Raw genomic sequence first — 25,571 nt, 5'->3', positions numbered from 1 at the left:
GATTCTGTGATATTAGAATTAGAATTAGAAATGTCCAAAGGCAATCACACTCTACTAATCCTCAAACTGTAACAGGATGTTTGAAGGACATGAGTGGAAACATCAACTGAGCCACTAAGACTGCAATGTACTTAACTGCTCTAATCTAAACCACTTTGCAGAAGGCTTGTGTGAACGAAACATAATCCTCAACCCATGAGTCTGCAACTTACAGACACAATATGCACCTCCACCTAGGAGGGCCACAAGAGACTGTGCAAAGTCTTTTCCTGATAGGCACCGAGTGTTCCCAAGCAGAATGTCGCTGGCTCAGCACCTCCTTGGAAAGAGAAGCTCACAGTACCTAGATCAAAGGAGCCATTCTCTGCTTTCATGTAGTCTGATATTGCTAAGAGTCAAGTTATACACAAAGAAGTTATTCTTAATGACTTGCCATTTCTATCTCTTGTTTCAGAACTGAAGAAGGCTCTGTGTGCCCAAGAGCATGTCTGTTTTTCCCAGCTATGTCAGCTGGCTGAAGGGATGATGCTGCCTATCCTTGCAGGCTTTTCTTTACTTATTAACTAATGCAAATTTCACCTGAGTGTCTGAAATGTCAGTCCACTTGCTTGCTGAATTCCAAAATGTATGGAGCAAATGCATATCATTTTGCAGGATCAGGCCCCACATCTGCACCTCTAAAGTATTCTTGGTGATAAACCTTAACCATATAAAAGCATCTGGTGATTTTGGAAGCAAAGAACAGAAGCTGCTCTGTAGCTTAACTGGTAAAGCATGCAGACTTGCTCTGAAACAGTAGGAAAAAATGCATCTCAGCCTGGGAAAACATGTCAAAACTGAACTACGGTGAAAAAAGAAGTAACAAGAAAGGGCATAAATGCCTCTGTCTTAAAGAAAAGCTCATACAGACACATTGATGTTTCTCTAAAATGATGAGTTGGATAGCTGCACTAGACACTGATGGAGTCTGTACTCTGCTCCCTGCGATAACAAACCCCATCCATCCATTCTCCAAGTCTTCCCTCTTTTTAATGAGGCTTTTTACTCAGACTCTGCTTCTTAGCTATTAACCCAGCAAACAAGTCCAGGAGATTTTCAAACTATTGTTTTCTGTGCAGTTTAACTGCATGAGTTTCTATATCCTTTTGTCATTCCACTGCACAAACTTTTCCAGCCAGAGGACGAGTTGTGGAGAAATGCTGCCCTTGCTCTTCTAACACAAAGGGAAAAAAGCAGACACAGGAACCAATTAGTCCAAACTGCTTAGGAGGGAAAGAAAGCAAATCCACATCCAAATGAAGCACACAGAAAATGAAAGCTACAGTAGTTAGCAAGTGCCAGGACTTGAGGCCATTGTGGCACACTTGGACACATGGTGTTCTGGTGGTGACCCCCATAGCAGACCCTTGCTACCCTGAGTCTCTCTTTTGCTTTCTTGCAGTAGGCATTTCTGTCAGCCTTCTTGATGGCAGCTGTTGCATGTCCTGAGCTCTATATGCAGTCCCACACAGTGGATTTTGTTTTGCTGGCTTTTAGCCCCATGCATCTCAGCAAGTGAATGCAAAGCACTATGACACATGGGCACACAGAGATAACAGTAGGAGATGTGAAGGAGGGATTATTTTCCCCTTCTTTCTGCTTGCCTCATGCCTGAAATCAGACTCTGTGTTCCCCATAACACATGTTGTGGCAGCCAATTTCCCCCCACCACGTTCTTTCTACATTTTATGACTGCCCTCAGCCCTAGCTGGCTGTATACTTGTCATGAGGTGACTTAAGATTTTCCTCTGTGGCTTTTCCCTTTCTAAAGAGATGCTGAGCCACAGCATAGTCACTGTGCTGGCTAACAAGCTGGCTGTTGAGAAACCAGGACTCCACCCAAAGGATTCTCTGCCTTGGGGTGGAGAATCATACGTCCTGAGCTGGAACTGGTACATGTTGATGTTACCTTTAAAAACACTGAGAGGCTTTGTCTGCTCACCAGGGTGTCACATTAATTCATTCACCTTTGCCAATAATCCCTTGCTTTCTGTTACCCACTCTCCTTACTCCCAGAATAAACTAACCATGCATCTCTAAGGTATATAACTCTATGCTGCTTTCAAAACTCCTTCATGATGCTGTGAGGCCTTGGGCCCTGCCCTTCCCTCCTGTTCCAGCTTAACTAACTCCACTTTACTCAGCATTAACATATATCTTCCTAAATAATGCATAAGCTAATCATTGCTTATATTCCCTTGGACCAGGGGCAAGTAATGAACTCAGCACAAATCACTCTATGTACTGACAGCAGTGTGGCTGAATAATGGTCTCTATTAATAATGCTAAACTTACTCATCACATGATAAGACGGCCCTTACTTGGTACGGGATTATTTGATGAAAATACTCTGGTAAAAAATTGAAGGATGACGGAAGGATGGCAGGAGGATATATAGTTAGCTGGTGACCTAAATATATAGCAGTATGTGTACCAGACATTGAGCCTTACAAACATCAGAAGCTGAGACACGATGCTACAGCCTGTAAGAAGGCTGGTGAACCTAGCATCCCCAGTCCTCCTTGCTTTCTCTTTAAACCATGCTTTGAGTTCATTGGGTAAAAGAGCAGTTTTGTCAGCAGAAGAGCTGATTTTACCTTGGCCCAGGAGCTAAAAACCAAAAGTTCTTTAACACACTGGATTACAAAAAAGGCTAATTTGCAAAATGTTCTGTTCCTCAAAGAGGACAAGGTTGCTGGTAATTAGTCACTGCTAAGGGGAAGTTATAAGGTCAAATGCTGTGTAACAGCAAGGTGCCACCAATCATGTTGCAGCAGTCTGAGTGCATCCAACCTGTGCAGGACAGCAACCCCCACTGAGTTTTAGCAGGCTTTTAGGCTGCAGATGCTCCAACCTAAAATGTAGCAACCAGCAATGTAATTCAGCTGTTGAGAATGAGGTGCCACTACATCCTACCCCACACCAAATCCTGGGGAAAAAATATGCCCATACTGATTTATCAGTTTATGGAACATGGAGGCAGGCAGAAGGTTCACACGGATGGTTATTAAAACCAGAGCAAAACCTTGGGGCATATTTAATACCAGAAATGGAGCAGTGCCATGCTGCCTTATGTTGATAAACAAAAAATTAGCCTCATGAAGCTATGGAATGCCCTTACAGCCCCACTCACAGGGTATCTCTAGGATTGTAATACTCACCTCTGGGCATTTAGGTAAGTGTAGCCACACCCTTTCTGTATCCATATAGACTGGCCTCCAACCACCTTGGCACCAATTCCCTTTCCTGGACTACTCCCTCTCACAAACCAATAAGCCCCGTGGAGAAGCTGTAAGCTTTAACACTGATAATAAACTACTTACGTTGGCACCAGGGGTTGAACAATATGTAAGTGTCAGTTGCTGAGTTCCTGTGTGTTCTGATGATGCCATAGGGAGTCCGGATAGCAACGTAAAAGCGAAATTTCCCAATAATGCAGGTAGAAGAGGACATGATGGAGAGGCGAATAGAGTTGTTCTCCTTGTGGATAATCTTGGCTCCCCACTCTCCAGGTTTCAGCACATCACCTATAAGGATTGGGATGTAGGTGCCTTTGTTTGGTTGTGGGTAGCGACCTGGGGAGATAAGAGGATAACTTCATGATGTGGTTCATCTAGCTTTAGCATCTCTTCATTTCCCAACAGTCTTCTGTCCCTTTGTCAGCTTCCAACAGAGATGGCAAATGCTAGTGGGCAGGAACCACCTGCCTTCCCTAGAGCTTTCCACAGTACCTGGTTGCCAGTGCTGCTGCCACACAAGGGCATACTGCCAGCAGGGAGCCCATTCAGTGAATACTCCGTGCTTTCCCCAAGAACCTTGTAGATGGTGTGGGAATCAATTCTAGATTCCCAGTGTATGGACTGGTATACCTTTGCTGGGTAGATAAATGTTCTCTGTAAGCAATGGGCCCCAAAGTATGATGCACCTTCAAAGTACTGCTCATATTTATTTTGCCTTATACTAAGACAAATCATGACCCAAATAAACTTGTTTTACTCTGTCAAATACGAAAAGCACCTAGACAGACAAACTATATGTAAACATGTACACTGCTAGAATTCAAGATAGATGGGAAGGGTTGCACCCTTTGAGCCTGAGGTAGAGACAAACTGTAACTGGAATTCAACCAGTTGGTATAGATAGAAAGGATGCTTGTGAGAAGGCTGAGTTCCTTATGTCATTCTCAAGTCTATTTTTCATTTCAGATTTTAGTTTTACTCTCAGTCACCAATACAGCAAGGAAAAGCACAGAAGGAGAGACAGACTTCTCTATTTTTCATTCCTACTATTTTAAAGCTTAAAAATGTAATACACAAAGGCACTGATTTTCCTGTTTGTTTATTTTTATACGGCTCATGTAGAGATAGATCCAGATCAGAACAATGCCATGTTCTCGGAAAGGGCAACTCTAACTCTGAATATGCAGCTTGTGAGCTGCCATGACCCCCGTGTTTCTAAGATATCTGGGATTAGTGAGCTTCATCCAACAGATTATTCAGTGCACAAAAACTTCCATCTTGTAGAACACATAAATAGCCCAGTCTCCCTAAAGGCCAGGGATACTCTAACCCATGAAACCCTTTCAGATCAGCAAGGGATACAGCTGAAAGAAGAGGCCTACAGAAGAAAGACGGACTAGAATAAGAGAGCAAAATCAATAGAAAACAGCACAAGATAAAGCACTGGACACTTCAAAAATAAGTCTTCAAAGGAAGGAGAGTCTACAGAGAAGAGCCAATAGAAGTAACACATGAGAGTCTTTCATCTGCTAACAATTGTGATCTGAGAGCTGAACACATTCTTGTTCTCTGTAGCAGAACTGGGTATGACCCAGCTTGCCTCCACTGCAGATGTTTTCTTTCTAGTTTTGGAATAGTTGTGGTGGGTTTTTTAAGCAGTTCATGCAAACAAAGCTTCAGAGCAAACCAAGTAATTGAACTGACACCCTCTAAAACCACTAACAAGTGCTACTTTTATTTAAATATCTTCTCCATCTCTCCCAGAAAGGAGGAGGGAAAAGATTAGTATTTTTATGTACTTTAGGAACTGATGCTGTCACTTTCACTGAAAGTTGCTTGCTGTAGGAGCCTATCAGGGACAGAACATGCTGCATTGTGGCTCCACACACAAATGTCCCTGTCTTATGTGTGCTCGAAATCGGGAAGCTACAGAACTCCTCTGCAGTGAGTCTGCCCACAAGAACCATACAGGGCCCCAAAGAAGCCATGGGGCCTTTACAGCGCATCTTTATGGAAACCTCCTCACCTGTACCTCTTAGCAGGCTTAACAAGGTACCATGTCTTTGGTATCTGAAGACCCAACATGTAAAATCCCATTTACCTTTCAAAACAACAAAGGTCCTCTTGCATGCAAAGCCACACAAGATACTTTTGTCTATCTGCTGTTTGACAATGGAGCACTTGCAGCTGCTGCTGAGAAGTAAGCAACATCCTTTCAGCACAGCATCCATGCATACCCCCACAGCTGCATGCGGAGAGAGGCCACAGTGCTGCCCCGCATGGGATATTGCCTGCATCCCTGCAAACTTAGCAGGGAAGCCAGGGAAGGAATATCCTAGAAGTCAGGATAATTTGCAGACACTATAAACAGAATACGCAAGCAAACATGGTTTGGCAGGCAGGGTTTGGCTGTTCGCTAACAGTTGCATAAGTCTTGAATCCAGAAAGAAGACAGGGATGACAGTCAGGGCTTTCAAAAGCACAGTGAGGAATTTCCAACGCTTTCTTTGAAGAGAGGACAAGTTTCCTCATTTTTTTGAAATGAAAACCAAAATGCAAATGGAAGAGCAGGGGAATTGTTGCTTCTGACAAGAGCTTGTAGAGCTGATTTGTAATCACACATTCAGACACCTGACAGCACCAGCCACACTACTCTCACATACACACATCTGGTGCCTTGGTACTAGAGCATATCTTTGGCATCACATGCTAAGGTTACTGTCAAAAGCATCCCTACACAGATTCAATGCTTTGTTTATCAACACTGTGGGGATGTCTTCTCAAGATGGCTTGGCCGTTTGAATCTATCTGCATCCTGAGCACACATTTCTGGCTGCAGTGGAAAAATATGGCTGATTTTGTCTCATAATTGGGATATCTGAGTATTCAGCTCTTTCTAAGAAGGGACAGTGTGCAATGGTGATTGCACATTCCAGGTGAGAGTCTCAAAGGAAGAAGATTCAATGTTACCTAAAAACTCATTACCTGTGAACTCATTGCCTGTGAACTCCTGGCAAACCACTCTCTTCAGGATCTCTCATGCTAGCTCAACATGCAGAGAGGCAGGAGGGTGTGTTTGGGTGCATATCAGGACCAGCAGTCACATAGTGAAGACAAATTCTTTTTATGCTGACAGGAGGGTGTTTCTGTCAGCAGCATCAGCTGGCTCAGCATCCCTCATGCTCTGATTTGCTTTGGGAGTTGGCAGCCTGAGCCATGCTATGCAGCCAGTTCTCTGTGGCTGCTTCATTCCACGGTGCTCACATGTGCTTTGGGTGTAGGAGGCTTTGGCCCTCACACGAGGACATTTCACAGCAAATTCATCTGTGAAAGACAAAGTCGTTGCATGACATGCTGTTGGGATGTCCCCATCCCCTCTTCTCTAACAGCAGACAGATGAGAATTTAGAAACTCTGGAGGCCACTGCACTGATATCACCAGGCACAGATAAGAGTCTCTTTTTTATAGGCTCTTGTTAAATTCCAGAAGAGTTCTAGTATTTAGTGGTAGCTAGGAGAATTCCCAGTATCCCTCCTTCAGGAGCCTCCATCTCTCTGCACTTCAATGCAGGTCTAGGCACTGAGCCACAATACTGCCAACAGGCTGTTTTGTTTTTACAGAAATCCCCATTACAGAAAATGTAATGGCACAAACATGCTGTTTTTTTCATGCAGCATGGTGCACAGGCCTTTGGTACTTTCCTTCTTTCTTATCTCACCTTGGTTTCTGTAGCTAAGCTAAGCTAAGTTCCTAAGGCTCCAATTCACTTCACTTGCAGCTCAGCTCTGCTCTACACCTGGGTTTCCAGGCGCATGAGAAGTGGAGCAACGTATCTGCTATCACTATTGAAGAAGCAGTGCTCTCCCCACCTCAATGCTGCATCACAAGGCTTTAAAAGAAAATAAGCATGAGAATGAATGCACCATGACTGAAGCTTGTGTGAATGTGGGCGTGTATGCAGTAGTCTTCCCACTCTCCCACCCACTCTATAGGTGTAGAAAGAAGAGCACAGTGCTTGTTAAAACTCACCAAAATCTATTTACGCAGCAGTAGAAGAAAGAGCTATTTAAAACACGAGACTGTGGCTACACACAGATGCACTCAAAATGAGTTATTCTTAACATATGCCTCAGCTCCTTAGCATGTCAGCTCCTGGGCCCATCAGCTGTGTTTAATTCTGGATAACACTGCTGCATCAGTGAGGGATTTACAGCAACAGAGGGAGAGAGAGAGAGAGGTACAGCAAGTTCAGTCAGCAAAACACAAGTGTTCCTCCTCCATTTCCCCAAGTCTGCCAAGTCCCCCTGCTGCTTTTACTTCCTAGTCACTTACTGGAGACCAGGGCTTGCTCAAGTACTGCCCTTTCTTCACCCTTCCCAGCCACCTGGCAGTTCCTGCCTCCACCTAGTTTAGCATTTCCCTTGATCCCCAGGGTCCATGTGTATTGCTGTACATGTGTGTGCATTAAATAGCTCCTGTATGGCCATGATGTTAGCACAACATGGAAGGACTGATGAGTGCAAGCCCTATGCAAATCAGTGGCTCTTTTCCTGTAGGCAGCAAGGAGAGAAGTTGGTAGCACAGGGCTGAAAGTTATAGTTGACATCAGTGTACTTCTCCCTTCTGATGAAGTACGGTATCTCAAAAGACAAGGAGGTTAGCAAGGCTATTTCTCAATAGCTTTTTTAGGAACCCTCATTAGAAGATTGTTTTTTTAAAGGAGTTGAGGAATCTATCTCCCTTTGGGAAATACATTATACACAGTGAGGTCAAAAATTCCCTCAATAAGCTCATTTGTTTTATCTAGATATGCTCTTCCAAAGGGTAAAGAATCCATTTCAATGCTAGCCTTGGAAGAATAACAATTGTGACAGGCCGATAAACAAACTGGAGCTTGGAGCCACTGTAAAGAAGAAGAAGAAATGTAAGAGGAGAAGACAGGAGGAAAAGAGAAAGATGATGAGTGTGTGTGTGTGAGAAAGGGAGAGAGAAAGAGAAGAGAGAAGGCAAAGGGTGGGACAGAAAACGTAAGAAAACAGAATGAGAAAAACAAAGGAAAAGGGAAAAAGAGAGAGAGAGAGCAGCTGTACTCAAACAATCAAAACAAGCAAGGAGAAACAATTTTTTCCTAAGCATCTCAGTGTCTTTAGTCCCATTGCCTTCAGAAGTGCTGCAGAACAAACTTGGAAATGTAGGAAACCCAAATATCTTCAAATAATTTTTGCTTGTAGCTCCAGTTAGAAATCCTTAACATTTGACCACTCTGTCCCAGGAGTGAATATTATGAGTACTTTACAGTCGTAAAACATACATCTGAGTCATGTGCCTTAGCTATTAAAAGCATTAAATAATGCAGCTAATTTTAAACACCACTTGATGCTGCTATAGCAATGCAAAGGAAGAGCAGACTAGAGATCCTTTTTAAAGAGAGAATTCATGGAGCATCTTGAGGAACTCCCTTCTCTCTGCTCCTCTAGAGCCTGAACAGGAATTCCATAAGGAAGGAAAGAAATACCCCAGCACCTTTATTGAGCAAATGGAAAGTTTTGTTTTTCTTTATTAGGAAATTCCAGGGAGAGAAATGTGTTCTATGGCTAATAAATTATCCTTTCTTCCTCCAAGTGGAACCTTACAGAGAAAATGGCAGACACTATGGGCTCAGTCTCTATGTTCAGACCATCATAGGTTTCTGTAACTGTTCATTTCTTTGTAGCTTTTCATTAAGCAGGGAGATGGAGCACTGTTGATTATGAGGCAGTCTGCATTTGGACCCCTGGCTTTTCAGTCATACTCAAATGCCCTTCTGACTATAGGTTAGAATTTAATGCCAACTGAATAAGCCATATGGGCTCAGGTCTAACATCTTTTTGTTCTTACATGCTTTCATTGTTTATAACTATTCCTCTGGACTGGGCCTGGGAAAACTGTAGTAAAGGGAGCAGTAGACTTGCTGTCATCTCAGGCCATAAGCTGATGGGGGTACAGAAGGTGATGGGGGTCAGCGGGTGCCCACACATGCACATGTGTGGAAAGGTGGCCTAGAGGGTTGGAATTTATGATCACTTCAGAAGGATGCCAATGAATAAAAGGTTCATAATAATATTTAGAACTACACCGATATATATGGATTTATGAAAGCATTGAAGTAAAATACAAATAGACAACAATTTATGAGAGTGTGGGGAAATATATCATTAGAGTAAGGATGTACCATATAAACTTATCAACCACTCCAGAATTTACGGCCATGTATAGGAGACTGCTATTAAAAGCAAGATTGAAGGCCTGTCTAATCATATGTCTGCTTTTGAGTGAAATCATTACCAGTGCAGCAGTGACTGTGGTAACTTTACAGCAGTAATGCCAGGCTGGCTGCCCCAGGTGTGAGAGCTAAGACAGTGGAAAGCCAACAGCAGCACAAACTCTAACCCCATCACCACGGGGGGTGGTAATCAGGGGGAATGAGATGGGTTGGCTACTCCTGACCCCTAAAGAGTGCAAGTAAAATGAAACTGTTCAAATCAAACGACTCCTTTATCTCATACCCAAACCACTAAAATGAGTTTTTCCCAAGAGGTGGTGGTCACCTTTCTTCTCCTTAAAGCCAGGGAGTGGGCTGCAAGAAAGGAAACAAATGCAGTGATGGAGCAGCTCCCAAAACACAGGTACTGAAGAAGGGCCGAAGTCCAGCACAAGAACAGGAATAATATCCACTACTCTTTATACGGGGATATTTTTCCACACAGATTTTCAGTACATTCATTTTTTTCCCCTTACTTTGGCAGACATGCACAGTTCTAATTTAATGAAGCATTATGTGAAAAACTGAATTATAATAATTTACATTAGCACTCCATCCAGTTTCACCAATGATTACTCTATGGAAAGCAGTCTGTTAAGGCAAAAAGGACTTTAGTCACAAGGAATTATCCCAGAAGGACTTAAAAATTACCTTCAAGAGATTGAAGTAAAATAATTACATACTTAATATATATATACGTATATATATATATTTAATTTATCCCATGGACTGTAGGTTATGTGAATAGTCTCAAATGGACTGTAGATTAAAAAAAAAGTAAAGATGCTGAAGATTGCTCTTTGAGTGTTTGAGACCAAATTTCGCATGACGTGAGAAGCATTTATCCCAGGTATCCTTGATTCACTATCAATTAGAAGGATTAAGCAGTCTCTGTGTGCTTCACTAATCATCTTTTTAATGATTCAAAAGAAGAAAACCAGGAACAAAAAAAGAGATGTAAAGCTAAATTTCAGGGAGAAAAAGAAATGGAATAGCTCTACATACACAAAAGATCCAGATATTATCATTGTAGCAGGATGGTAATGGAGCAAAATTAATCTTCAGTGGAAAAAAAATCTGTGATGGATTAACATCAACGCTGGGAAATTTTTAGTGCTGGGGACTAATAATTTCTAAACAGCTTTGTATAAACAGCCCTCACTGCAGGCACAGCCCTGTAAAGAAAGAATTTGAGTTTTCTCAGCAAAGTTATCTGGGAGACAAGTCTAGCTGTCCCTCCCAAAACTTTCTTTGTACCTCATGGCAGCTTGAAACACTCCAAAGATCCCACACCTCATGGACAGCCTAGTTTGCATTGCTCAGGGTAATCTTCCCACCCTGGAAACACCCAAAACCAAAACACCCCAGGACAAGGCTCTGAGCAGCATGAGCAGCCTAGACCTACTTCCAGCAAGAACTTGGAAGGCCTCCAGAGGTTCCTCCAACCCAGGTACTCTATGGTTCTGCTGCACTGTTTGAAACCCATTGCTGAGGCAAGCAGAGATCTCTTTGGAAATGGTCATTTTGCAGCAATCTGCCAGTATTTCATCACATCCATCACTTCAGACTCTCCTACTCAGTACTTTCCCAGCAGGCATCACTGTGATTTCTGTTCAAAGAGATTCTCTGAGATCAGGTTGTGTTTGCTGTACGGTTGAAGTCTGAGCCATGGTATAGCTCCTTCTTGACAGTACTGAGGGGTGAGATTCATCTCTCCCGTCTTCAGTCATCTTCAGTCATCTTAAGGTCAAAGCCTCGATTATGGACTGGAGTCAACAGAGGAAGAAAAAAAAGTCTAGAATTTGTTCCATTTTAAGACAGCGGGGCTAAAGTGCTGCTTGGAGGTACCTGCTTGCTTCCTCTGCTGGAGAGGCAGTGTTTCTGGACTGGGTTTCCAGGCACCTTGCATTACAGGAGATGAATGTCCACTCCTCAGGCAGACAAACATAAAAAAATACTCTCTGTGACAAAGGCAAGCTCGTCTATGAAAATTTTGGTGTTTGGTACCCACTGCTAAATAAGAGAATTTTACTTTGTCTCCTTCATGGCACCAAATATTGGACTTGCCAGTAGAATGAGAAGTAGCAAGAGTCAAGCAGATCATGTCTGGGTGATGTGATTGCAGCTCCCTTTATTCTCTCCTCCTTTGTGGACTGTTTTTGTTTTGCTTTCTGTTACTAGCCTCAGAGAGCATATGCACTTTCTTTTCACCAAATGAGCACAAAAGGAAACACTGTGAAGCATCCAGTATTAACTGATTCCTAGAAGAGGAGCCTGAACTTTGCGGCTCCCAGCTGGACTTCTGTGAGCTATATTCCTCCTATCACAAGTGCAGCAGTGCTCACAGAAGCAGACACTTGAAAGCAGGAGAACACAATAGTACTGTATACTATTCTGCATACACATCTCCTTTCCTCCAGTTGTTTCCCAGCCACCACACGAGACTTCAGAGTTAGTATTCCCATTTCACAGAAAGGACAGTAATGGTGAAGAACGGGGAGGGGAAGACAAGACAACCACACACATAAGTCTAACTCCACAATCATCACTCAGAACTGAGCTTGCTGCAAAATCTCCCCTGGCTCAGGCTGTGTTTAACTCTGCTCCCTCCATGGTTGAAAATGAAAGGGTTTTTATCTGGGCTTAGAGATTCAAAGTAAAAACCATGCACAAATGTGTGTTAGGAAAGAGCAACAGGAAAATAAACAAGTAGCTTGTCTCAAGTGGACTGTGCTTTATCAAAAGAAGTGTTAAATTTATTCGTCCAATATAGAATAGCTGATTAAAACAAATGCAAACAGCACACAATGCAATAAAAAACAAATGTTCCATTTTCCACTTCTTTTTTTTTTGCTACAGTTGTTTGTTTTAAACATATAAAGATTAAGGGAACAGTCTTGAATTTAATTAAATCCCAAAAGAACTAATGATATTTATGCATATTAAATTTTTAAAGGCACTTGTGGTTGTTCAGCCAGTCACTCACTGGACTGTCATAACATGCCTCCCAACCTTAATTTAAATTAGAAAGAAGAGACTCATGGAAAAAAAATATGTGCAGACTGTAACCTTTTCTCTGCGTATCTATTTAAGAGATAAATGCCCATCTAGCTTTAAAAGGCAACAGATCTAATAAATGTCCACATCATCATAATTCAACAGTGGAAAAAAAAGAAAACACAAATCGATGTTACAAATTTTGGAACCACTTCTCTAAGGAAAGTAAATGAAAACATCAATTCAAATCTATTTTAGAGAGTTCATAGACAGAACATTGATGTCTTAACACAGAAACTCCCAGATAATTCTGGATGAAATCGGGGCTTTCCCAGAACTGCGATGCATAGAGGGTCATCTTTGGAGCACAGTGGGAAGACACAACCTTTTCCCCTTCACTATCCAGATCATGCTTTCCTTTAGTCCTGTGCTTTCAATATGACAACAGGTACATTTGGATCTGAGTCTCTGGCAAAGATCTCTCAGAAAGGATAAAAAATGCTTTCTCAGCTCTTTTTGGAGTAAATTGGTTATGAACCTGAGTAAACTTCTGGTCCAAAGCTAAAATCTGTTTGTTTGTTTTTTTCCCTTGTTACCAGGTTGGCTCTAAATGCAGGCTGCAGAGTAGTAAGGTCTTCTATTCTTCCGCTCTGCTTATTTTTTTTCCCCTTGTGTATCCAACATTATGTTATCTCAACTCATACAGTCATCTTTTCCATTTCAAACAATGGGCTCCTCCTCCCTTCATCTCCTGAACACCAGTGATAGGTGTTTCCCATTCCATCTACCTCTCAGCACTGCCATATGCTATTAAATAAGTAACCTTGAAAGCTCAATAAAGTATAGCTTCTTGCTAAATAAAAATCTCCAAGTATTGTTCCTTCTTCTCTCACAAGTAATTTTGTTGATAATAATAATCTTGAGGATTCAGACCCTTTTCAGAAAACCATTTATTTGGCTTTGTTTAAGTGTGTGTTTATGGTTTATCAACGAGAATAGGAAAAGACCCAGTCGTTAAGTATTGATGTGTTCCTGTTTGTCAGACTTACTTTCTAAGAGAACACGGTCTTTGCCGGGCACTTACCTATCAAATACTCCAGCCAGATCTGGTCTTTCTCTGGCTCATAGGGTCGGCTGAAGTCTATCTGGATTTGGAAAGGCTGTCCTCGACGCACTATCAGCTTGGGATTGTAATACTTGTCGGTGTGATGCTGCTGCTTGTTGATCTCATCGGGTTCCTTGAACATATGAATATCCACAACACGCAGGTAATCTGCATAGGCACGTCAATGAACAGAAAGCAGACACATTATTGACCTCATCAGTGTTAGAGGACCCATCTACCCCTTCTTCAACACTGCCTCATCAAGAAAGGCAATGGAGTGTGCTGGACCTGTTTGGGGCTAGCACCTTCCTGCCTGAGCAGAGCTTTATGGGCTGAAATTTCTCTGTCTACTTGCTGCTTTTGCAAAGGACATAAAGTTCCTCACAAATGGTGAAAGCAATGACACAAAGGGCAGATTCTAATGGGTGATAAGCTGAATGCTGCCAGGGAGAGCTGTGCTCTGTCCTTCCTTTAGCATCAGCTTTCTGCAGGTCAGGGAACAATCAGTGTGTCTTTGACAGCTGTGGCTCCATGTCTCCATTCTTCAGACTTCCACTTGTAAAATGCATATTCACAGGGATTTTTTGATGCTTAAATACATACGTTAATGTTTGTAAAGCACAACTGCTACCAAGTACCGCAGAGCCAGAGAGGCTTTAATGATCTTGCTTTCAGCTGAGAGCTTGGATGCCTATATTAAATAAGGCTTTGGTGTATTGTATGCATCTAGACTCAGCTTCTCAGAACACCTCCACCACTATCAGTATCTTTTATGAAAACTCAGTATGACATTATGGTATGTAATTACAGTATAAAGTCATAGTCAAACAGCGGTGGGTATCTATAACATGCACAAGCAAAGTAAATGCCTCACTCCCTTCAAATCAGGACTGTCTAAAGGGTTATAGCTGCCAGAATTTGGCTTGCTCAGCTCATGACCAGCGTGTGGTGGCACTTGGATTGCCAAAGGCACTTGCAGCCACCACCAGCTATATGACTACCATGCTGAGAAACTGCACAGTGGGATCCCTTGCACACAACAGCTCTGTCCCTGTGCACATTGAAGCTGTACCCAGTAGCTTCACAGCCAGTTCCTGCTAACAGTGAGCAATCATACAGGAATGAACCAGACATCATTCTTTCTCCTTCATGCTTGGACAGATAATCATGAAAATTCTGCCAGGAGGACCATTATTGCCACGAGGAGAGAGACAGAGAAGTAAAGCTTGATTTGCAGCTCTCAGCTTGCAGTTCCAGGTGCTGACAGTTAGAAACCATCCAATTTCTGCATTTTATAGTGACAACTACAGAGCCAGACTCATGCCTGGCAGGAAGAGGTGCACACTTCCAGCAGCTGGCGGAGCTGTGTGTGCTCGCATGGTGGCTCATTTGGCTTGCTGCTGAGTACGCTGTGAGCACGAGTGATGTACTCAGCAAATGAGTCGGATAGTCGAGTCACTGGGAGCTAAACACAGCCCACTGCACAGAACCTGCACAGAACCTCAGAACGCAGCTCTGCAGGCAGCTTTTTCCTGCAGGCAGGAAGCCACAGCAGGCAAGAAGGCTCTGGGCAAGGTAAAGCTCCATGACAATGTTGTTGTAACTCTCTCCTCAATTCTCCAGGCTTCTGGAATAAGTTCTGTAGATCCCCACTGGCCTTAGTGTTAGTTGGAGTCATAGAGATGGATCTTGCGTGAAACTTCAAATGCTTTTTGCTCAGAAACTGTTTCTCATTGTGCCTCTATGAAACAGGGAGCGTTTTCACTTCCCTCCTTGCAAAACTTACCCACGCTCACTCACAAGAATGCTGACAAAGGTCATAATTAAATTATGCAAGGCAGATATTTCCTGGAGGGTTGTGAAGAGAGAGCAAGGGAGAACCTCTGCTGTTTTCTCTCCCGATCTCTCTTAGGCTGGAAACATCCCATGTAAAAGCTTCACATCACAGCTCTGCGAGAGATCTAACTAACAGTAAGTTTGGCTCAGCTTCTTTCTGCTTCCAGGGAGGCATAAAAATTCTTTTGAACATTTGTTGTGTTTTCATCTCATGTTCTGAAACAAAAGGCAAGAGTCCCTGCCCTTCCTTTGCAAGTTAACCCCTTCAAGGAACTACAAAGCTCAGCCACCCTGGGGTGTCAGTTCAGCTTTTGCTTCATTTTTTCCCAGGACTTTATAAGGTTCCCGTCAAAATACAGTCACACACATCTGCACACAACACATTTTGCTCTCAGTGTTAAAATGAACTTCTTTGAGCTCATCAGAAGAAGATGACCTGTGACTGAGCCTGTGCTAATTAAAGTAATGGTAATTAGAGAGGACACAAGTGTGCAGGTTAACAGGATACACAAACATCTTCACCAGGGAAGGGTGAAGTAATCGAAAGGAAAGGTCCTAGAGCTTCACACAGTGCTGCTTGTCTTTTGTGAGGGATAGGTGGACATCAGGGGTCTCCTTGGAAGTCAGATCTATGTGATGGTTTGTCTCAGCCTCATCCGCTATTTAGTGCAGGTAATTTCCTGTGCAAGAGGTAGCAGTCTCATGTTTTCTTAAAGCCTTTGCCATGTGGAGAGATGATAGGAAGAAGTTCCTTACTCAGAGGGCAGTGAGGTAGTGGCACAGCTGCCCAGAGAAGCTGTGGAGCCCCATACCTGGAGGCTCAAGGCCAGGTTGGATGGGGACCTGGGCAGACTGAGCTGGTGGTGGCAGCCCTGACGACAGCACGAGGTTGGAACTGGGTGGCCTTTAAGGTTCCTTCTAACCCCAGCCATTCTACAAGCCAGTGATTCTATGTTAACCTTGTTTGGAAATAAATGAGCACAATTCCGCGCTGCTTTACAATACCAAAAATAGACAGAAATCATCAGATTTTCTTGGAGGACAAGAGAGAAAAGACTCCGGGTTACAGATCAAGCAGTAGGAGTTTCTAAAGGAGGTGACAGTTGTTCTGCCAACAGGGGATGCACGATTCCCTGGCAGTCCCCACACTTAGCAAAGAAGGGCATGTGGGCAGCCCGCAGGCTATGCAGCCCCAAGGCCATGTCCTCCCACCCAGCCGTCTGCATGCGTCAGGCCCACTTATAGCTCAGTGTGGGGAGATGAGCTGGCTAGGAAGAGCCAGGGGGGAGGACACAGCACAGGTGTACACAGAAACACAGGCTTATTGCTAAGGAAGCCTGCAGCAAGCAGCCTGCAGCAGACAACCAGTGGACCAGGCTGGGGAAGCAGCTGTCCCTGTGGTCTCCACCAGTTTTAATGTGGCTGTGATTCAGCACAGTTGAAGTGGGTGTCAGCAGAGAGCTCGTTCAGCACAGTTTACCTCATCCTAGAGTAGTAGCTAAAATAGGTCAACTGAATCACACCCTAAAAATGCCTGTTTCTCTCTGTTGGCTGTCAAGGGAAATGAGGGTGAGTAGCTCAGCTGTAGACACCTACACTGCAGAGAACAAGGGCAGGATTCAGCTCAAGACAAAGTCCTCTATATGTAGGCATCTAAACGTTGTGAGCCAGACATGTAACATCTTATGGCCAGAGAGATCTGCTTGCTGCAGACAGTGGAGCTGAGAAAGGCACCCTGGAAAAGACACTTACTGCCTGTCGGGAAGAACTGTATTGTCACCTCCACCTGGGCTAGCTCTGTGTTGGTTAACATCTGACACAGATGAAGACACCAACATTCAGGTGTTTACAGCAAATGTCCCACCCTATCCCAAAGGTTAGAAAACACCATAGTTGTACAAGCAGGGTTGTTCTTTTTCAGGGTGATGTGGAAGTGAAATACGCAAACCAAGGCTTGGACAACCCAGAGGTATGGAAGTGAAGAAGAGGAGAAAGGAAGTGGTGCAAGTCCAAGGCAAAAACGTGTTCAGCCTGATGTACCCTGCTGCTCCTGCTTTGCCTGAAGGCTCTCACTTCTACCCCAGTGCTGCAAGTGCTCTTGATAGGCCCAGCTTCCAAACATAAGTGCTAGTTAAATGTAGAAAGCATTTGGCTATATATACCTTTAATATATACCTTTAGTATACTCTGACAGGTGATTTAAACATCCTACCCCAAAACAGTGTCCATGGAATACATATACATCAGCTGGTATTACAGGCTTAAATCACAGCTGATGTGCACTGAGGCAAGAATGCAGCTATAGTCCCTTCCCTTTCCTCCACCTAGGTCACCCTTGCATGTTACTGCTACAAGCATTGCAGAGCAGAACTGTATAGCAGAGCTGAACCAGCTGAACAATAAGAGTTTTGCTGTTATACTTACTTTTTTCAGCCATACTAGTCCCATAGTCAAGTTGATCCTATGTCCACACAAACTCCTGCTTTTGACAAGGGCTGTGTTCTCATCTGCAGCATCACCTTATGAGGCAGCTTTTACCTCAACTAATTTGACCTCACATTCCTGTTCTCATTGTACTTCAGAAAAGAGTGATACTCTTGTCTACCAGCACCACACTAGTTCAGAGCCTGATACTAAGTGCTTCATAGAATCATCGAATCATAGAATGGCTTGGGTTGGAAGGGACCTCAAGAATCATCAAGCTACAATCCGTCTGCTACATACAGGGCCACCAATCTTCATACCTAATACTACACCAGGCTGCCCAGGGCCCCATCCATCCTGGCCTTGAACACCTCCAGGGATGGGGCATCCACAACCTCTCTGGGCATCCTGTTCCAGCACCTCACCACTGTCTTGGTTAAGAACTTCCCCTTGACAACCGAAATCTTCCCTCCCCTAACTAAAACAATTTCCCCTTGTTCTGCTGTTTTCTACACTTGTAAAGAGTTGGCTCTTCTCCTATTTGTAGGCTCACTTTAGGTACTGGAAGGATGCAAAGAGGTCTCCTCACATGCTGGTAGGAATCCTCCTTCAGGAAGTGATGGGTTTTAGGTACAGACTGCATTCCTTCCAAGGTATCCTGCACCCTTACACATTTCCAACTTCTGCAAGCATTCTGAATTTGAAAATATGCAAAGTCAGGGCCTGTATTACACTACCTTTGACAATTTGAACACTCATATTTTGCCCCACAGCAGGGTTGTCTGAAGAAGTTAAAGCAAAGTTCCTACTACCTTAACATTCCAGTTGGTTTGCTCAGGCATTTTTTAAAGAAATGCTATTTAAGGCGATGCATGTGTAATAGAAGGGGAGGACATGGGCAAAGCAGATGATTAAGAGTACAGAAATAATGATTTCCAATAGGACTCTGAGCTTGTCACTGAAAATCTCCTTACTTGTTTCCTACTGTGTAAAATGAAGCAGTTAATGCTTGTCCATGTTTATTAAGCACTCTTTCAACCCCAGATGAAAAGTTCCATAGGAGTACTAAGTATTATCACATCTCACTCTTGTGAGTTGCTACATGCAGCAGATTCTGTTGTTAATCTTAGGCAAAAAAAAAAAAACAACAAAACAAACAACACAAAAACAACCAAACCATCATTGCCTTGGTGTATCATTCAGGACTCAATTCCATTTTCCTTTAAATCTTGTCTGTGCTGTTCAGATTAATTCCAAAAATAGTCATTCTGATTTGCCCAGCCCCAGAATTGTATTTTGTCTCTACAGCCAAACTATTAAAACACTTTCTGTAGGTGAATTATTGAATTTTTCAGTCATTTTTATGGGTGAGTTGACCAAGCAGTAGAAGTATTTTGCAGCAGCTTCACAGTCAGTTTAAGGTTGTATAAACCAGAAGAGCCATTAAAAGGGGAGGTTTCTCCTGCTCTCTCCACCCCATGTCTGAAGCCAACAGGTGAGCCAGGTTGAACTGGAACTAAAAACTACTAAATTAAATGTTCTACTCTACTTCTCCTGTCCAAAAGCCTGTTTTAACCAAGATCAGTGTCTTGAACTGCTTAACCACCAGCTGCTTGAAAGAAAAGAGATGGTCCAGAGTAAAGAAAAAGCAACCAGAGACAGGACCACCTTCATCGAGGACAATAACAGGTTTTGACAACTTTGGTTAGGAAACTATATATGTGTTCTCCCACTGCAGATGTTCAGAGGCTCTGCCACATCTCCAAAGTGGAGCTTTCAACCAGCCCAGCCCTAGAACAGTCACCCACAAATTTAAAGACTCAAGGAAGTTCTCCTATAGTTACTCTGATTGTAATCAAACTGGAAAAAAAGACTCTCGACTTTTAACCACACACTATGGTTAGAAGCAAAAAAATGATGTATGTCTTAAATTTTACACTGTACCTTTTGGATTAAATCCTCGAGGTATCAAACCAAAAGCATCCATTTCAGGGACATCATTTTCTTCAGCATTGGAGTTGTTTGATGGGAGGGCTCTTCTCCCATTCAAGGGAGGTTGTTTCTCTCTGTCGGTGCTCGTTGGTCCAGACATCCTGTATTAAAGATGTTGTAATACTATGTAAGAAAGAAAAAGTGCAAGGAAAAAGCACACACAAGCCAGTGTGGCATGTATAAGATGGGAGGAACCAGAAACAGTGTGGGGTGCCAGTGAGCTACACATTTTTAGATTCACATAAATAAAAACTGAGAGGCAGAAAACATCAGTCTAATGATGGAGTACAGCTCTCTGAGGATTGTAAGGCATTTTGTGTTTGTGAAAACACATGAATAAGAGAAGAAGGGGGGTGGAAGGAGGAAAGGAAAGCTTAACACAGAAGTATTTGTCTAGGAGAAGCAGGGCATTAGAAACATTTGGGAATTTCTGGTAAAAAGGTAGAAAATTACCATCTTTCCCACCTTCTAAAACAACATTATTGCATCCTAAATAACAAATTATATTCCTAGGAAGTATATTGCACACCACCCCCCTCTAATAAAAACGACAGTCTAAGTTATACTGCAATCATCTCAAATACTACAGCCCACAACATTCTGCGGATGATTACTGAAATACTATATTTTTTGTCTCTATGCACACAAACACCCAATATCTAAAGGACTATTTCCTGTACACAGAGAACCCACTTTTGAGAAGGAGAGAGAAAGAAAGACAGAAAAAAAAAAGAAAAAAGGAAAGAAAGAAAGAAAGAAAGAAAAAAAGACACTTATCCACTTATTTTTCTCCTACTAGCAACCTTAAGGGAAATCTCAGATGTAGGCTGATCAGAGACTTCTCTTTGAGCTAGTCAAAACTGCTTTCACATCTATTTCAGTGTAAGCACGTAGTAACGAAAAAGCCACACCATCCAACTAAGAAAATATTCATGGCTGAGAACACAGCTTCTTCCCAAAGCTCCTGAAAACATCATCTCAAAATACAGCAATTATTTAATAGCAGTAAGCTCTTAAAGGAAGCTTTCTAGTTAGAAAGGGTACCTTTTTTTTCAGATAGTCTTTTTATTTTTAAAATTTTGTCTTCTTCCTTGAAGATTTTCTGATGTTTAATAGAAGCCTGGAAAAAGTTGAGGGCTTTTAAGTAACTTCTGTATATCCTCCTCCCTCCTGTTGCAATAGGACAGTGCTGAAAGGGTTGCCAAGCCCTCCCCACACCATCTCCGAGGATCTGCCACCACTGCTGGCATGTCTTTGCTTCCTCCTCCCTTTCCCTGCCTACCTTCCCCCATCTCTCATGAGGAACCACTCATCAGGAGTATTTCAGAGTTCTTGGTCTAAGGAAACAGCTTGGGCATTGAAGTTTCAGTCCTTAGTGATACAGAACACAGCTTCTCATGGCACAAGAGCATATGAAATGGAAGAATGGAAGGGATTCTCTGAGTGACACAGACTGAGTTGTCAGTCTTAATGGTGCCTCTATCAGCATGCCTGCTCTGCAACTTCAGGCGCTGGCTCTCAGAGGACTCCAAGGTAGAAAACAGCAACAGTTTATCAGCACAGTGCCTCACAGCAGTCCTTCTCCGGACTACAAGGTGTATGAGCATGGAAAGCTCATTGCTGGCTCAACAAACAAGATCTTTTCCATGAGAAACTGTGCAATTCAGGATAATTAAAGTGTTTTGCGCCAATCTAGGGCAACTGACCTTCTGCTCTTACCCATAATAATTTGTGTATCACTTAAAAACTTGTGTAAGGAGCAGTACCCAATGGAGCAGTACCCAATGGAAGCATTTTAGCTGTAGACCAACTTTGTTCAGTTTCACTAAGCTGTAACATAACTGGGGACTCCCTGTCACCTCCTCCATCAGATGTAGTTCCACTGACAGCTGGAGTTAAACAGACAAGAAGAGGTATAGGGGGAAGAATTCAGGCCCACTGACCTGCTAGCTGATGCTGTTTGGCACCAGAGGTACAAATCTACTAGGAATATGCATGCAGGTGCAAAAACCAGGTAGTGGACGGCCCCACTTACATACATGAGAGTAGCCATGGATATTTATTTACCAGGAGGTAGAAGAGGAGAAACTTGGATGACACTACTGTATGGGAAATAGGAGATAAATAATCTGAAAGAAGGAAGAATCTTCCACCTCCCTGAAGATTTCCTGGTAGAGTCTGCAGTGAGACAGCTGCACACAAACCAGGGCACCTGTAAGACATGAGGCAGAGATGTCCACTAGAGACCAAGAGTCAGCATGGCTCCCTTAGAATGGCATTGTATTCAGTCTAACAAGACAGCCAGGATTGCTTGCTGAGACTCAGTACCAGACCACAGAGGTTTTGGAGCCAGTTTCCCTACCTGCACATGAGCACTACGCTACCTCAGAGTCAAAGGGCGCAGAACACTCCTTCATCTCCTGCAGTGGGCTGCTAGGCGCATAGCACAGAAAGCCACCTGGCCAAGGCACTCTGCTTCTTCTGCTATGCTCCCCCAAGTGTGCCGGCACCCTGCCAGGAGAGATCTGGTCTTTCTGTTACCCTGAACTGCAGTTTCCATGGGCTAACTTCTCTGCAGATGGTCCTCGTGGTAACCATCTGTTGGGCAAGCAATGCCCCTGACACCCAGGAACACAATGAGCTTTCTGGGGGAGGAGGCTGGCTGCCAATTCTCCTTTTTTTCCACTCTGATTTCTGCATGGTGTGTTTGTGCCTCTCCTACTTCCAGCCAGTACTTCAGTTCCCAAAACTGCAGCTGCTGTGATGACGTTATAGAAACTGAAGTAAATATTGCCTCGGTGCCATGCCTGCTGGAGGCCTGCAACACAAATAAGAAACTCCATCTCCCGAGGCAGTCATGTGCTTCCCCAAGTGGCTGTGGTGCTGTCAGAGCCAGGAGGAAAACTTTCAGTCAGAGTGAGAACGGCGGTGAGTGGATGCAGCCAAATGATCCCAGCTCAGCCCTTCTGCTTCAGCAGCCAGCAGTTGTAGATGTCTCCCTGTGCCCTTTGAGGTCTCCCTGGAGCATTTGGCAGAAGCTGATGATCACTGGGAAAGCAAAGAGACAAAAATTTTTGGCAGCAGCTTTGCATCCAGGGAGAGTAATGTTTCATAGGCTGTAATTTATTTATTTTGTGGGGAGTGATGTAAATTCATGCTTATGACAGCTCCAGATGCCAGGTATTTTCTCACTACCTTGAATTTTTAGCATTTGTCCTTCCTCACCCATTAGACTGCACTGGCCTTAATTTAGCATCTATGGTTTGAAAGTACTGACGTCAGAGCTGATGCAGAAGGGGGCATGCAGAACATGAAGGCCTGTTTTTCTCATAGGGCCTTATATTTAATGAATGATGTTCTGGAATGACCAGTGAAAGAGCAATCTTTCTTCATGAAGAAGTTCCTGCACTGCTAAAGAGCTGAGTCCATACTTGCTACTCAGAGACAGCCTTCAAATGCTTGTGGCTTTTGCCAAAGACCTTTGCAGTTGTAGATGCTCTTCCCATTGACTGCAACTGACTTTGGATGTCGGACAACCCTTCCTCATGATCACCACAGAAAAGCTCTCAGATGTTTGGAAAGTTTGCACTGCGAAGGGTAATCCCAAATTCAGTTTCTTGTTATCATAAGAGCTAGCATCACTCCATCTTTCCATGCCAGATAACAAGTTTAGGGGGAAAACCTCACAAAACATAGGAGTCAGTAAAGCTTTACAGACAGAGAGGAGAGTGTGTGAAGATCTGTCATAAGCAAACTCATCAGCCAGGTGCTCATGTAAATGGTTTTCTGTGCTGTGTGCCAGCAGCTGGATGGCAGGGGTATTTTGCCTACCACTATTTAGCTACACTGAGAACTCCTTGGCAGCAGATGAGCATTGCAATGCTTTGCAAAACAGTGAATTCCTTTCTTACTTTTCTTCTTCTTCTTTTTTCACCCCAAATATTAACTTTGGGCCCATTTGCTGTCTAGATATGAATTCAGATGCACTGGAACTTTGTACGACATGTACATGCATAACCATCTCTGGAAGGAAGGAATACTTATTCCCATAAAGGAGACACTTTGAACTCCAGTCTTCTACATGTAATATACCTTTACCTCTCTCTTGTCTTCTCAGAGTTTCACTTGGGAACTTGCAGTCTTTCTTAGATGACCAAGTTTATCTTCCTCCTCCTTCCATATCATTATTTGTCTTCCAGAAACTGTTGTCTCTTCCTATAATGCCCTGCCTTGCCAAGGCTGAAGGCAGAGTAGAGCAGATTCTAGCAGAAAATATGAACAAAAATGTTATTTTTAAACAGAAGCAAATATCAGTACTGTTCATTTGGTGGTTTTGTTTGCATATTTTGCTTTTGGTTTTTTAAAAACCAAAACCAACTCGTTTATGTGTTTAGCAGCTCTGGCTACCACTCACAGAACAGTATATTTTGAACTAATGCTGAACATTCTAAAGGCCCAGTTCTGAAATACAGCATGTGTACAAGACAGTATGTGTGAAAGAGGGGCAGAGGCAGAGAGAGACAAAATGGCAGATCTTCAGATGGTGGAACATTTGGAGCAGGGGATATAGGGCCAGTTTTCAAAAGATATTGTTGCAAATGTTTCTGTTGCAGGAAAATTAAAAACAACCGTATATATGTGGCTATATATATGGTTGTTTTATATATACATATATTCATACACACATTCTGCTAAGAAAATGTGGCTTAAGAAATTTAACTCTGAAAAATATTATTCCAAACCACAAGTTTAAATTCAATCTGTAGATCCATATAAGCATTTACATCTGAGCTGGGCATCTTAGGCTTTCTTTATCCTCCACAGAGATCTAGTCTAGGCAGTGATTCATCTCCTCCTACAGCACACATGTAAATAGGTCAGATGAATCATGGCCTAAAAGTGCATGTTCCTTGTATTGACTGCAAAGGGAGCCTGAGGTGACGGATCCCACTGTATGCATCTATACTGCCAACGTCTACAATGAGGTGAGAAGAAATTCAGCTTAGAAATGGAAAATATAGAAGAATTTTATCTAGGTATGAAAGCATAACTTTCAAGTGCTACATTATCCTTTATAGATGCCACTCAAAATCATTAACAGTGATACATAGTATACAGTTCAATATACTTTATTTTCTCTCTCAGATTATGTGGCTGCCACTGCCAATTATGTAAAATACATTTCCAACAATAGGTATCAGATTACACTAAAGCACATGCCAGCTCATGAGTTAAAGGTTGGGAAAAGACATCTATTTTTTTGTACTTGTCAGTGAAGGCATCTCTCTTCCTCAGACATGAACATAACTGCACATGTAGTAACTGCAACAGAAAAAAAGAACCATGATGGCTGTTAGGATCATACAATCCAGGTTCCCACTCCTATTCCTATTGACATCTGAATCCAAAGCATTTCATTGTTTCTGTACCAGAACTGTTTTAATTATCTCACAGAAAGATAGCCAAGCTAGGGCAAAGAGGTCTTTCCTAAGAGATTCTGTTTATGGGCTCCAGCTTTGTTTACTGGTTTATGTTTTGCTAGAGCTGAGGCCCTAAATAATGAAGAAACATCTCTTAAAAATGGGGGTGGACTATGTCTTTGCTTTGGCCAGCTGACCCTGAAGCTGACAGAGGCACA

The 25,571-nt window shown here is 42.9% G+C and overlaps 1 protein-coding gene across 14 annotated transcripts in view; it reads right to left on the bottom strand.

The window, feature by feature from the left end:
• The window catches only part of F13A1 (coagulation factor XIII A chain), a 208,662-nt gene that overhangs the window by 35,524 nt on the left and 147,567 nt on the right, over positions 1-25,571 (bottom strand). For 6 of the 14 annotated variants that reach the window (XM_085537783.1, XM_085537781.1, XM_085537780.1 and 3 more), the window contains 5 exons: positions 24,032-24,195; positions 22,001-22,145; positions 19,886-20,034; positions 13,661-13,849; positions 3,363-3,614 (listed from right to left, as the gene is read on the bottom strand). In XM_085537783.1, the coding sequence (XP_085393909.1) occupies positions 3,363-3,614; positions 13,661-13,849; positions 19,886-20,033 (589 nt within the window). In that variant the 5' untranslated portion in view covers position 20,034; positions 22,001-22,145; positions 24,032-24,195. Of the gene's footprint in view, positions 1-3,362; positions 3,615-13,660; positions 13,850-19,885; positions 20,035-20,977; positions 21,186-21,215; positions 21,437-22,000; positions 22,249-22,317; positions 22,982-24,025; positions 24,196-25,571 lie in introns of those variants that run through there. The other 8 variants (XM_085537782.1, XM_085537785.1, XM_085537788.1 and 5 more) reach the window with 8 other exon arrangements.

The sequence above is a fragment of the Coturnix japonica genome, chromosome 2 (assembly GCF_054131305.1).
Source record: "Coturnix japonica strain WE chromosome 2, WE-NBRP24, whole genome shotgun sequence".
In the NCBI taxonomy this organism is placed as follows: domain Eukaryota; kingdom Metazoa; phylum Chordata; class Aves; order Galliformes; family Phasianidae; genus Coturnix; species Coturnix japonica.
This window is presented reverse-complemented; position numbering and strand designations above follow the sequence as displayed.